This window comes from Ochlerotatus camptorhynchus, unplaced genomic scaffold (genome assembly GCF_037179485.1).
Source record: "Ochlerotatus camptorhynchus isolate MF236.1 unplaced genomic scaffold, CSIRO-AGI_Acam_v1.1 ptg000024l, whole genome shotgun sequence".
Classification (NCBI taxonomy): domain Eukaryota; kingdom Metazoa; phylum Arthropoda; class Insecta; order Diptera; family Culicidae; genus Ochlerotatus; species Ochlerotatus camptorhynchus.
The window spans coordinates 2793475-2807036 of NW_027040516.1; the positions used below are offsets into that span (position 1 = coordinate 2793475).

Sequence of the window (13562 nt, forward strand, 5' to 3'; positions counted from 1 at the left end):
CGGAGTCAGGGGGGGGGGGGGGCTCTTCCCAGCTACAACTTTGTTGAAAACAACTTTTCAATTGAATGTCAAGAAAATTTGTTATTAATTAATTCCCAAGTTGATAACTTGCTGGTAGGATTAATCGGCTGTTTTCAGAGCAACACTGCATCTTGCCCTTATGACATTGTCCTATTATTCCAATGTTGTCTGCTGAGTAGTAAATGAACCAGGTCAGAAGAACATCATCTTCCTAATCAATTAATAACTAACGTTCAATTTTTCAATTCCCACATAAACTTCAAAGGGCCAAGTGCAGTATAAGTTCGCATCCTAATGAGAACAAATTTTGTGAGAATGATCAGGAGCTGATTTGAAATCGTTTGAGCTTGGTGGAGCTAAATCAATATTTTGAACCATGAAAATTCCATGCGCATGGATCGGTAACAAATAGCCCCGCCGGTAATTGGTTCGTAATCGTTTAACTCATCTTCTGCTTGAAATACTTCTATAAAACCACAATCCCTCAACCCTCAAAAACTGAATACCAACTGATTGAAATCAATCAGTTGTACCAGCAACACGAGAATGTGACAGGACTACAACAGTTCTCTGCTGTTTTTTTTTATCACCAACAAGCCACTTTTAGCATGCACGCAGGACGTAGGTACGCTGCCGATCTCCCTGGAGCTCGCCGAGCTTAGCTCATGAGACACAGCACATGTGACACGAATGAGGCACGTAGGAACAAAAAAGAAACGCGAAATAATGCGTCTCGAACCAGGCACCTACGATCTTATAGAAAGCGTGCCTATATCACCCGGAATGGATGCACGTGTACATTAACTCTGCATAGAATATCCTATATCTCGATAAATTGAAGTCATGGCAACTTGATGTCTTCAGCAAAGTTTCTTGAAATAATATTTTCTATAACTTTTATGCGAACATATACTCTTTATTTGTTTAAATGAAAAAGCTAGATTTCTAAAGAACAGTTGAAAAATTTAAGATGCATATTCCAAAAGTTGCGAAACAGGCTATAAGGGAAAACATTGGAGCACGTCAAATGGCTTAAATGTACACAAACATCAGGATACAATTAAATTCACGAATTTTCACTTTTAAGCCACTGTGCAACGCTCTCCAAAGCGCCAACGCCATTTTTAAATGGGCACTTTCCAAGGATGACAAACCGAAAACAAAACTTAAAATCAATAAAATCATACATTGTGACTGTTAAATAAATAAATTATTACCGTTTTATGTTGGTCCTCTTCGAACCGGGGAAAACTGGACTAGAACTTTACCATCCCTCCATCCTCCATGGCGATGGAAAAATAAACGTATGAAAGTAAAGTTTGGTCAGCAGTGACTAAACCGCAACCCGTTGCTAGAGAGTGAGGGCATAACCGGTGAATAGAGAGAGAGAGAGCGTGGATGAAACAATGATTGTACGTGTGTATGACCAGTGGGACTCGGTGCTTTAGCAAGGGATTGCAATTTTGCTATATTTATTCGTATGATAGGACGACGAACGGTAGGAATAGGAAGACCACGGTCTCTATTATATGGACCAAGGGATTTAAATTGTAGCTCTAGGAAGTGGCTCCAGGGGAGAATAGTTCGGATCGAAGAGGGAGTTGATTGTGCTTTTCGTGGGTGTACATTGGCACATATGGCAAAGTGAATTCAGGTTTCTATGGAAAACATATAAGCTTAGGGTGCGGCAAATAGCAGATTGCTTCGGATTTCACGAGCTCATGGTAAGGTTGGAAACATTTGATCAAATCTGAACTCCTTTGTTGACTTCGATACTCAGAGGTTGCCATGATCAAGAGAATGTTGTTATGTCAAAATTCAAATTCATGCAGGTAGTTGGTCTGTCTGTTAAGGTTGTCTTCATCTTCAGATAAGTTGAGTGTAGAAGAAATGATTTTTATCAGCACTGACTAGTTCATTAGGGTATCAAAATCTAGCAAAAATAGTTCGTAGTTTAAAAATAGTGTTTTTGGCGGTTGTAGACGTTAGGATTTCTATTTCCAGGTATCTTGAAAAATTGTCCACGATTGCTAACAAGTGGATCCCATTTGTCCCTTCTGTGAAATCTAATGCCAACTTACGATTTAGGTTGTTGTCGAACTGGCTTCTTCACACCCCTACAACAGCGTGCATAGTGTCCTACTTTATTGTATCTGTTGCATCCCGATCCTCGGGCTGGGCAAAGTAGATCCGTTGGTACAAAATAATTGATTGAATCTAGGTTATCTGTCGATTGTCTCAAACGTATTGATGTCAACGTTGTCAGCTGATTTGAATCAAATTTCTTGAACCTATTTTTTTTTTCTAAGAATTTTCAAATAAATGTAAGAGATTTTCAAAAATACCTGCTGATTAACAGTTTCAATGTTCACCATTTCATCTAATGTCATGTCACATTCCAAGTACTCAACTTATCGTTCTGTTCTGTTTGATCTCCAAAACTACACACTACAGCTAGGGGGAAGTCAGCTATACTCTGAGCTAATATATTTACATTGAGTAATTGTGAGTTACTCGAATTTACTCAAAAAATAACTAAGTAGCCTCAATTTAAATTTTTTTCATACTGTCATATTTACAAACGCACTAACGTCAACCATTATGAGCAGTTTTTTAATGGCAATTAAGTTATTTTTCTTTATAATAGCCTTGTAGATGAGTTGATGGTCCATCCAACTACTAACCTGTCTTAATCACACAGTTATCGTCCAACACACCACCTCGGTTGATCAAGACCCTCACACTGATTAGACGATCTTGAGCAGTACCATTGGATTACCTCTCTCGCACTACGTACTAGTGAAGCCATTATCATGCCATCATCAGTGTCATCATCGTCATCGATCGCCACCGATTAGACATAGGAGCAGGGGTTGAAACAGTTGACGTTTTTTACTACACTCGCTTCGTTGTCGTGCGTGACAGTCTGTTTTTATTCCTACACTCATGCTCTACCGTCGTCTCTCTCACACAACACAACCGGTAGAATAACATTCGAGCGAAAAGAAAATTATCAAATAACTATCATATGACATGAGTAATTTCGTTCTAATTCCTCCATTTGGTGTAAATTAAACCATTTCTGATCAGAAATGTTATTCCTAGGACATCATTGCTTGTTATTTTCAGAATTCACACAAGCACAACATCAGCAGCTCTTATTATGAGAAAAACTAAAATACATACATTCGTGACGGTCTTCGGCGACAGTGTCATATGACAGAGCCTGTAGTATGAAATTTGAGTTTGGTACTGTACTATGATAGCTTGTTTTCCAAGTGTCGGAGGCAAAAGCAGTCGATTATCACAGAGAATGTGTCGACTACCGTGACCGCTTACAAGACTGCATAGGAGTGATAAGGATGACAAAACCAGATAAGTGATAAGAGCATTGAGAATATCACCAGCGCTCACTAGCCGAAGAAAATCATCGCATCGACGGAGGACTGAACTACCTAAAACGGTTGTGCGGGTTCAATGATCAGTCCACCTCAACCAGATCACTGTATTGCACGGGCAGTAGACCCACGACGGCATTTTAATTCGATACGTTGTTCCTAGTTTAAGTCAAATACAAATTAGTGATAAGCTTAATAAACCTTTTATTGCATGTTTTGGTTTGATAAATAAAGGGCTATGTATTATTCAACGGTCGCGAGTACTTAGTTAGTTGACGCGAAACAAACAACTCCTATTGAATTGTCTGCTTGAAGTGTCAATGAACGCTGTGGTTGGTCCATGCATATAGTACCCTTTGTTTGCCGTGAAGCTGGAAGGTAAAGGCCCACCCCCGTTCAAGCCTCTTGGTAGAACAATTTATTTCATGTTTAGATACTGATGTAAACTGAAAATGTTTGTCTATGTTCCTACATCGATCAAACGAACTTCATCAACTATAATATGGATTACGAGAAATGATCAGTGTTGGCAAAATCACAAATCAATTGATATTTTTCCACTCTCATGCGCTCGCAATATCACGCATGATATTGGAACAAAACATCATGCTTGATATTGATTTTACAAGCTCCTTTGATATAGCGAGACTATTCACAACGTGCAAAAATCAAGCTGAGAGTTGACTCGACACAAAAATGATTCCATTGCACATCGTTTTCTTAGAAAGAGAAAGCATAGTTTGCTATCTCTTTTTAATCTTCACCGATGACAGACGCGAAGGGACTGCTGCAAGCAATTATGGAAGTTTCGGTTGCATTCGGGTGTAAAGCAAAAATCATTAAACTCAATCTCATCACAGTTTGGTGAGATTTGCAGTTGGTGAGTTTTGTTAGCTTGATATTCCGAGCTGCGATATCACAGCTTGCAAAATTAACCGCAGTTGTTTGCTTGTTGATTTTTGTCTACGAAAATCAAGCGTGATCTTGGGCGTTGGTGAGATTTGATTTTTTGATATTTTCCCAGCACTGGAAATGATTATTACATTCGGTAGTAACGATAAGGATAATGTTATAACTTATATAGTAGATAAGTTGTAGCCTCATTCCTCCTAGATCATCAAGAACTATTCTGATTTTTATTTTTGCTTGAGCAGAACCACAAATGTGTAAATACGGAGAGAAACCTGTTCAACTGAGTTGCTGCGATACAAATTTTCATTTTGACAACGATATTCATTATTGAGCAACGCGAGTAACTCAGAGTTACTCAAGATTTGCACGAAAATTACTCATGATTGAAAGCTGCCTTGCCCCTAGCACCACAACTTGAACTTTCAAGCGTACCACGAACTGATCTACCTTCTCGTTTGGGTTGAAAGTCACTTGTCGAAACTTGAATCTCTCATAGTGTAAAGACATTCGTGGCGAGTAGTAATTGTCGAGTGCCTCCATTACTGCACGATATTGGTTGTCCATCAGTGGATCGCTTACGACTACATCCTTTGAAATTTTCCTGACGTTAGGTCCACCAAAGCAAAATAGTGCTATATGCTTTTCGTCAGTGTCACGTACTTCCTTTAAATTTAGGTAAGCCACAAACTGGTCTCTCCATTCTTCCCAACGAGAGCTGGTAGAACCTACGGATTCAAAGAGAGGAGTAATGTTATAGGTTAACTGGAAAAAAAAATACAAACTCAGTCAAATGTATGGCAGTCGATGATTTTCTCTTTGCTGCTACTATGGTAACGTTTTTCTTGTTCTCCGAAAGATTCAAAGTTGTGCAACACGTGATCAGATACAGGGTGTTAAGCTGTTGCTTTGGACACATTTTTTCACGTTTTTTTTTCTCCAAATATACTAGGATAGCTGTATCCTCTTTATTTGGTTACAGAAACGGACTAGAACTTTCGGAAAGTTCCCTCCGTTTCTTCCAAGGATTAGACTGAAGTTCTTAGAACTTCCTATAATCCGTACTGCGGCCTGGAACACGAAATTTTCTTCACTTTTAACACCCATCTCAGTGGACAAGAACTCGTAGTTCTCTGCACTGAATGAAGTCAACGTTTTACCGATGAACTGGAACAAGAACATAGTAAAATATCCCGTTTCATTTATCGTACTAACGTCTAAAAACCACTTTTCCTTGTATCTGGTCACAGTTGCTCACTTTGAATTTCGGAACATTGAACATCACTTTTTTCCTAAAATAAATCTCTTACCGTCGACCAGGGCTGAAAAAATCACTAAAATTCATCAAAGTTCACTATGGATGAAACATTCATTTCATAGTGAATGCTGGTGATTTTTTCAACCCTGCCGTTGACATTTTGACAAGCCCTTGATATTTATCGAAAACCCGTGGTTCTTCCCGTATACTATCTCGGTCTTCCCATGGTTCTTTCGGACCGAAACCTTCTTTTCTTGAATCTCTCGTCGCCAAATGTAGGTTCTCAATAAACTTGTCCGCTCAGTGTCCAATACAGAATACCCCTTATACCCCGTACAGACTAAAGGGCGAACACGAAATTATTGCGACACATTCAACAGGGCATAACTTTTTTACCATTGGGTAAAAATCAACCAAATTTTGCACACTTTCTCATTGATGTGTATTGTGTACATGCTGTCAAACTCGAAGTCGTGTTTTTCGATTCAACGAAAATGGAGGTGAACCAACGCGAGTTGAGAGAACAAATTCTTTCGAAACACCTGGAATTTCCTGACCTGTCGCACCGGCAGTTGGGAAAAATGTTGAACATTCACCATTCAACCGTCTCCAGAGTGTTGAAGCGGTTCCAGGAGCGGTTGACGTTGGACCACGGCAAAGGAGCTGGAAGAAAACCGGGACCGGAGAACAAAAAGACGGAGGGAAAGGTGAAGCGGATGATTAAAGCAAATCCCAACGTCTCAAGCCATGATTTGGCTAAAAAGATCGGCATGTCGCAGAGCTACGTCCGGAATGCAAAGAAGAGAGCTGGACTACATACATACAAGGTACAGAACTTCCCAAACCGCGCTGAGCGGCAACAATCGACGGCTAAAACTCGGGCACGGAAGCTCTACGAGAAGATGCTGACAAAATATGGCTGCTGTGTGATGGACGACGAAACGTATATAAAAGCCGATTTTAAGCAAATTCCGGGGTTGGAGTTTTTCACCGGCAAGAGCAAGTTCGATGTGGACGACAAATTTAAGAAGAAGAAAATGTCGAAGTTCACCTCCAAATATCTCATTTGGCAGGCCATCTGCTCTTGCGGACTGAGGAGTGAGCCTTTCGTGACAAAGGGCACAGTAAATGGCGAGATCTACAAATCTGAGTGCCTCGAGAAGCGCTTTTTGCCGTTCTTGCAGCAGCACGACGAAGCTCCGCTATTTTGGCTAGATTTGGCATCATGTCACTATTCTAAAAGTGTTGAAACTAATGTTCTGCCCGACAACAACTCAGCAGCACGAGACTCCTTGAACTGTGTCTCAGAGTCGGCGCACTACTGGGCAAACTGGAGGGGCTACGCGGATGAAAAGGCACTCAAGCTTTCAATTAAACTAAAACACAACGCGGATCAATTTAAACACTGTATTTCTGCAACTACCGATAGTGTGGATTGTGTGGTGTTGTGTTCGATTTTCTTGGCACATACCCTTGATGACGATGGTGACTACGACGACTGCAGACCAGCGAGCGCTCGCTGTGGTTCCGGAAAGATCCTTAAAGGCCGATCTTGTCGGCAAGATGGCGGTACCACCGCTCGGTGAAATTGCGGTACAATTCCGGCAATGGCGGACGAAGCGAGGCTGACCGAACGTCGGCCGTAGTGCGATGGCGGGTTGGTTTTACCGGGCTGGTATAGCGGTTTGTGGAGATGGTTCCGATGCACAGGCGCTTCCTTCTGACGAAGCCGGTCGACGACGGCAAGGCCGCCCTCTGTCGAACCGGGAAGGGAAATTCTCCTTGGCGTTTAGGGCCTTCAGCCCGAGAACAATGTCCTTTGCGGTTAGGTCAAGGTAACTCAATGTCACCTAGACCGTAGCGTGCAATGGCGGTCCTTGACTCGCCAACCAGAAAACCATTTGATTGGTTGAAAAGAAAAGTCCTGAATCAGCTGAATTGGTGATTTCCACTGCACCTTGATTCACTACTCGCACTGTTTTCTGTTAACATGTATTCCACAGACACTTCTGGTCTACACGCTCGCCTGAGATAAAGTGAACGATGGCCGTTCTCTAAGCATCGCAGAACCCTTCAGCTCATCACCCGTGACTTCGTGTCACCATTTTGCCGCGGCCATGCGCGCCTTATTCAGCAGTCGGCCGTTAAGCATGGCCGTGTCGTCTGCCCAGTGGGTTTCACCGCAAGTGTTACACAAATTTATTTGAATGCTCGGTCACATGGTGCATATTTAAAATATTGTATTGAACCTTTGTAACAGAACGGTTACAGTGTCCTGGAGTGGTATGAGGCCAATTCTGTCCATTTTGTTCCAAAGGACATGAATCCGCCAAACTGTCCGGAGCTGCGCCCGGTGGAGCAGTACTGGGCAATAATGAAGCGGGAACTTCGGAAGAGCAAGAAGACAGTCAAAGACGAGAAGGACATGTTAAGAAAATGGAAAAAAAAACTGAGAAACTGGTACCGGATGACACTGTAAAGACTTTGATGGAGGGCATCAAGCGAAAATGCGTTCAATTTTACACTCAAGGCTCCATCGATTAACTTTTCTTTTGATTTTTGATGTAAATATATGTATAAAACTACCCTAAAATTTTGGTTTGATTCTAAACATTATAAAAAAATTGGCATGACATTTTCGGTGTCGCAATAATTTCGTGTTCGCCTTTTATGGCTTATATCATGTAATATAGGCTGTCTTGCAATGAGCACTCATACCGTATGCGTGATAATGTTTGCACCATTCCCAAGTAACATTTTAAGGTTTATGAAATACTACAAGCAACTATAAAACAACATTCATAAAACCCTGGCTAAGTCTATTTTGTCATTAATGCAACCACCAAAACCTCATTAAGACTAGAATATGTCTAGTTGGCCCACCCTGGAGAAGGTTTTGAAGGGTGTATTATCGAAGCTCTTCAAGATTGATTTACTGCAAAAGGTTATATGACGAACGGATTTAGAATCATTTGAAAGCTACAATAAAAGCTATTTAGCAACACTAAAAACCCCTTCCGAGCCATTTCCCCTAGCCGCATGTTGAATCCACTAGGAAAGTATCAATCAACATACTTAGAAAAATCCATGTAAATTTAGATGCTCTGAGACTGACATATACGAGTGTCAATTTTGACATAAAATTAAGTCATAACAGACGCGTAATTCAATTCAATCAAACATAATTTTTGTTGAGTATCGAACTTTTCAGTCTCAGAGCCCTTAGTTTTACATGACATGTGTGTTTACGTCTCAAACTTTATGTCAAAGATGGATTCCGTCACGTGTAAAATTAGTTATTTCTAAGTGTGATGCTAGAATAGGATTTATGAATCCGATCTAAGAAAGTAATTTAAGGAGCTTATGATGTACTTTAAAAAGCAACAATATATGCTTTTTGCTCCAATGCAAAACCTACTGGTTTTATGGTTGTTTTTATAATGATAGAACACTTTTATAAAGTATTTTAACAAGACATGAATAAACAATCGCTAATGACGTTTATGCTTGAATTACAGAGCAGTTTTAAGGAGGGATTGAGAACTGTTTTAATTTTATTTTTAAAACAAGACAGTTTTTGGCTTTCTTGCCAGACTATAAAAGGTTATTAAAACAGAAAAAGCTGAATTACTAACCAGGAATGTTTTACCCTTTGAAATGCTATATTTAAACTAAATGGATTGTTCATTGCCGTTATAAAACCATCATAAATCAGAGTGGATGCTAAATGGCTACTGAATTGTTACTTGGGTTAAGCAATGTCAAAATTAAAAAAAATTCTCAAAAATATGGTTTTTGAGTTTTTTTTATTTATTCAAAGAGAAGATGTTTTTCAAAGTCTGAACATATGTTAATCATCGATCGAGTTTCCACTTGCTGCAATTACGGCATCCACACGCTTCCGGAATGCACGGCAGGTTCTACTAATGTAGTCTGGATCCATTTCTCTCCAGGTACCGGTCAATGTTTGTCTGAGGCTTGCTGTACTCGGGTGGCGTTCAGAACAGGCCTTGGCCTTCATGACGCGGCCATATTGAGTAATCCAGCGGATTAAGATCGGAGCTGAATGGCGGCCACATATCCTTCGCCCAGAACGGAAGATGCTCCTGCAACCACTTCTGAGTGCGGTTCGAGGTGTGGCACGGAGCCCCATCTTGTTGAAATACCACATTTGGCTTCGGACCGGACTGTTCTTTGATCCACGGAGGAACATACTTGACCTTGTCGCCTTCTGGAATGAACACCGGGTCCATTTTTTGCCATCGGAAGCCACCAATCCAAACACCATAACGCTAGCAGGATGCTTGGTCAGATACACGTTCTTGTGCTCGTCGGCCACGTCTTTTACCGGAAGAGAACTAATATACCGGTCGGTTCTGGAATTTGATACGGGATCGACGGTAAACATGCTCTCGTCGGTGAACAGGATTACCGGATTTGTTTTCGCTTAAGGAAGTTCAAGATATTCTTGCATCGTTCGACTCGTAGCTCTCGGATACGGTTGGTAATCATGTGAGTTTTTTTTTCGTGCCCTCGACTTCGCCCCGCAATCTTCCTTTACGATCTTCCGTGCCGTAAAGTCACTGATCCCGTGTTCTTTTGCCATTTTCCTTATTGAACTGGATTCACCCGAATCTTCCTTTTGATAGCAGCGATAACCCTCGGAACCCGAGCTGACCTCGGACGACCTGTGGCCACCTTCACGGATAGTTGTCCTTTCTTTTCTCGGTCTAAAACCCTTTTGACGGTCCAACGGGACAATCCCACGGCGATTGAAATGTCTTTTTGCGAAGTGTGCCGTGGGACAAATCACAAATACGCTGCCACTTCGTCATGGTGCAACTGTCAAACTAAGTAAATCATTTTATTTTATACACAGCCTACTACGGTATGAGCTATAGGTTACGTGCATGCAAAGAAAACCAAGGCATTGTATGCACAGGTGAAACGGGAACCTTATTTGTACGATGGTGCAAACATTATCACGCATACGGTACATAGGATTTCCTGTGAAAACTAGATGTATGAGTGCTCATTGCAAGACAGTGTATATCACGTGATATACGCTGTAATGTGAACGGGGTACAAGGGTGTTCGAAATGATTATGGTTGGAGTATAGATTCGCTATTTGGTTCACTACAGATGACGTTGATGGCATGGAAATGGCTGCATTGACTCGTTTCCCCTGACTCGATCAAGAATTATGACAGATATTACCATTCCGACATCTTCAATTATCAATCTATTAATCATGAACATAATACCCCGTTCACATTACAGCCTATATCGCGTAATATAGGCTGTCTTGCAATGAGCACTCATACATAGGATTTCCAATGAAAACTAGATGTATGAGTGCTCATTGCAAGACAGCGTATATCACGTGATATACGCTGTAATGTGAACGGGGTATAAGGCAAGTGAGCCAGTTATGGCAAATGCAAATTAATTAATAAAATAAGCCATGACCGGTACATTTCAAAACCGAAGCAAATTGCACTTCTCCTATTTCGTTTTCTGAAGAAAACCCCAGCACATCTAAACATTCAAAATAATTTACATTTGATCCTGTTAATTTCAAGCAAAAAACGCAACGTTGGATCGCCCTAGAATCGAACCAGCAAGAGACAGCTAAAACATGATAAACACAAATTTGAACCGAGACTGAATTGGATTAGAGTAGAATTTTTCCGAACAAACAAGCACGCTAGTCTGAAAGTACTTTATGCTTAGTAATTCGTTTCCCGCATTTACCCGCCCTATATTTCGGAATAAACCTGCATTTTTAATTACTAGAAAAGTTGCATTCTAACAGACCCGTCTGTCCCTTCTTTTCCCTTTCAGGTTCCTCCATATCTATCCTGGAATCGGCAGTGAAGCCCTTTCCGTCGGTGACGACCGGGAGTCCACCGTCCCGCTGTAGTGACGTGTCCGCCATCTGGGCCCCGTGCATCTGCTCGCTGGAGATGTGCATCGGATGGTACCCCTGCGGGCTCAAGTACTGCAAGGGTAAACCGGACACCAATCCGCTGCTGAACGGTGGCGGTGGTGGGGGTTCCAGCTACCGCTGTGGCATCAAAACTTGCCGCAAGTGCCATCAATACTCGTACTACGTACGGGAGAAGCAGCAGTGCCTGTGGGATGAATGACCGCTAGAGGACCATCGGAAGAGTGACCACGACGACGAGGACAATTTTCACAATCGAACAACGAGGACAGCAGAAGCAACAACGGCTGAACACGACAGCTACAACACCGTAAAACACAAATCACCAACAGCGACAACAGGGACAGTTTCGAGCAGTAGTTGCAGCAGCTGTAGAGTTAGTGACTGTAACGGAAACGATAATAACAATAAGAGTAGAACCAGAACTAGCATTAGGAAGACGAGAGGGTCTGCGCCAGCCGCAACCGAAACAATCAGTGAATTTAATTTTTTACTCCGAGATTATATGCCAGGGGAGCTGGCCAAGGGTCGCCGCTGCTGGGTAACCGGGGCAATCTCCGGTAGCCGAGTGGATCTGACCACAGCAGCAGAACCTGATCCTGTGACACTTCTATCCGATGTAGAGATGTGTTTCGAGTTTAATGAAATTATTTTATAGCACAAATAGGTTTAATGGCTTTTCCCCTTTTGCGGTTTTCTCATTTTATCCGAATGCCCTTCCGCTTGGGAGCTTGGTGTGGTTCGTAAAGTCGGTTGCTGTCTTAGTGGTGGAAAACCATCAATCAGAGTTTGTTCGTTTTTCCGTAATTCCCACCTCTTGGCAATTTCAAGATTGATCCCTGCAAGCCTAAATAGAATAAAGAGAAATTCATTTGCGGAACAATCACCGCTCAACACACCCACATTTGTTCGGGTCTTAAATTTGTTTCTTGTTCCGTTGTAAACCAGCTGCAGCGATAAGCGTTTTCTCCTCTCTAATTCTGGTTCATTTTTGCCGACAACGGCACTTTTTTTTTCTCGCTACGTTGCTAAGCCCATCGGTCCAGGGTTTTATCTGCCGGCCGTCCTCCAACCAAATCCGAACCGAGCTCTGCGCTTGCTGTCTTAATTCCCTTCACAACCTAGTTGGAGGCGGCCAGCGCAACACGAACATTGTCGATGGTTGATGCTTTTTGCACCTATTGTTTGCTGAGCTTTTATCTTTCGCAGCCGATCGTAATTAAGTTTGCTGTTTTTGACGCAGCGAATGATGTCCTTTCAAGGTTTTTGGTTCGTTTGTTGTCTTGTCGTCGTTCGGAAGGCTCTTCGTTCGGCCAGTGAATGGAGTGAAATGTGAATGGAAGTGAGTGGGTTTTCACTGCTGGATGGGCAATTTTCGGCAGCCATTATAGTGGCAGGTGGGGGAGGTTGGTGTTGAAGTTGTTTCGCGGGGATAAGTCAGTGTGATGAGTTTAGTAGAACTGAATATTAACGCCTAATTCTTGACATGGAGATTCCGGTTTTTTATTAACTTTTTAACTGAGGTTCGTTTAAGTTTTTTTTTTGATGATAATAAATATATTTCATCATCTTTCAGGTCCTTACAATTTTGCAGGCTAGCAGTTTCTTGTTCGATTATTATTAGTTTACATGTATGAATTATCAGACAGATGACGTGACACAGATGCGTCTTTTCAACTTTAGTGCATTTGAAATTTTAATTATTATTTACAGTTCCTAGTCCTATCAGGTCTGTTTTAGAGAATGACCACCTTGCACAGTGGTTTAAAAGCCTTTGTCACAGCTTAAATCTTTGGAAGATATGAGTTTTGTGATTATTCACCCTCAAAGTGAGAGGCTTTTTTTTACAATGTCGAGATAGAGGGTTATAGTTATAGCAAAAATTGCTACAAACAATTTTGCTCAAGACATGAAAGTCGTATATTTCACCAAACTCTAAATAGAGAGGGTTGTTTGAAGACGGACCCCCAAAAACACTTATTTTTTTTTCCAAAATACACATTTTCTTTTATTTTAGGTTTTCGCAAT

At 41.4% G+C, this 13562-nt stretch overlaps 1 protein-coding gene across 2 annotated transcripts in view; it reads left to right on the forward strand.

The window, feature by feature from the left end:
* The window catches only part of oaf (out at first), a 285677-nt gene extending 273462 nt beyond the window's left edge, over window positions 1–12215 (forward strand). For both annotated transcript variants that reach the window (XM_065229389.1, XM_065229382.1), the window contains one exon: window positions 11432–12215. In XM_065229389.1, the coding sequence (XP_065085461.1) occupies window positions 11432–11736 (305 nt within the window). In that variant the 3' untranslated portion in view covers window positions 11737–12215. The remainder of the gene's footprint in view (window positions 1–11431) is intronic.
* Window positions 12216–13562: the final 1347 nt, after the last annotated feature.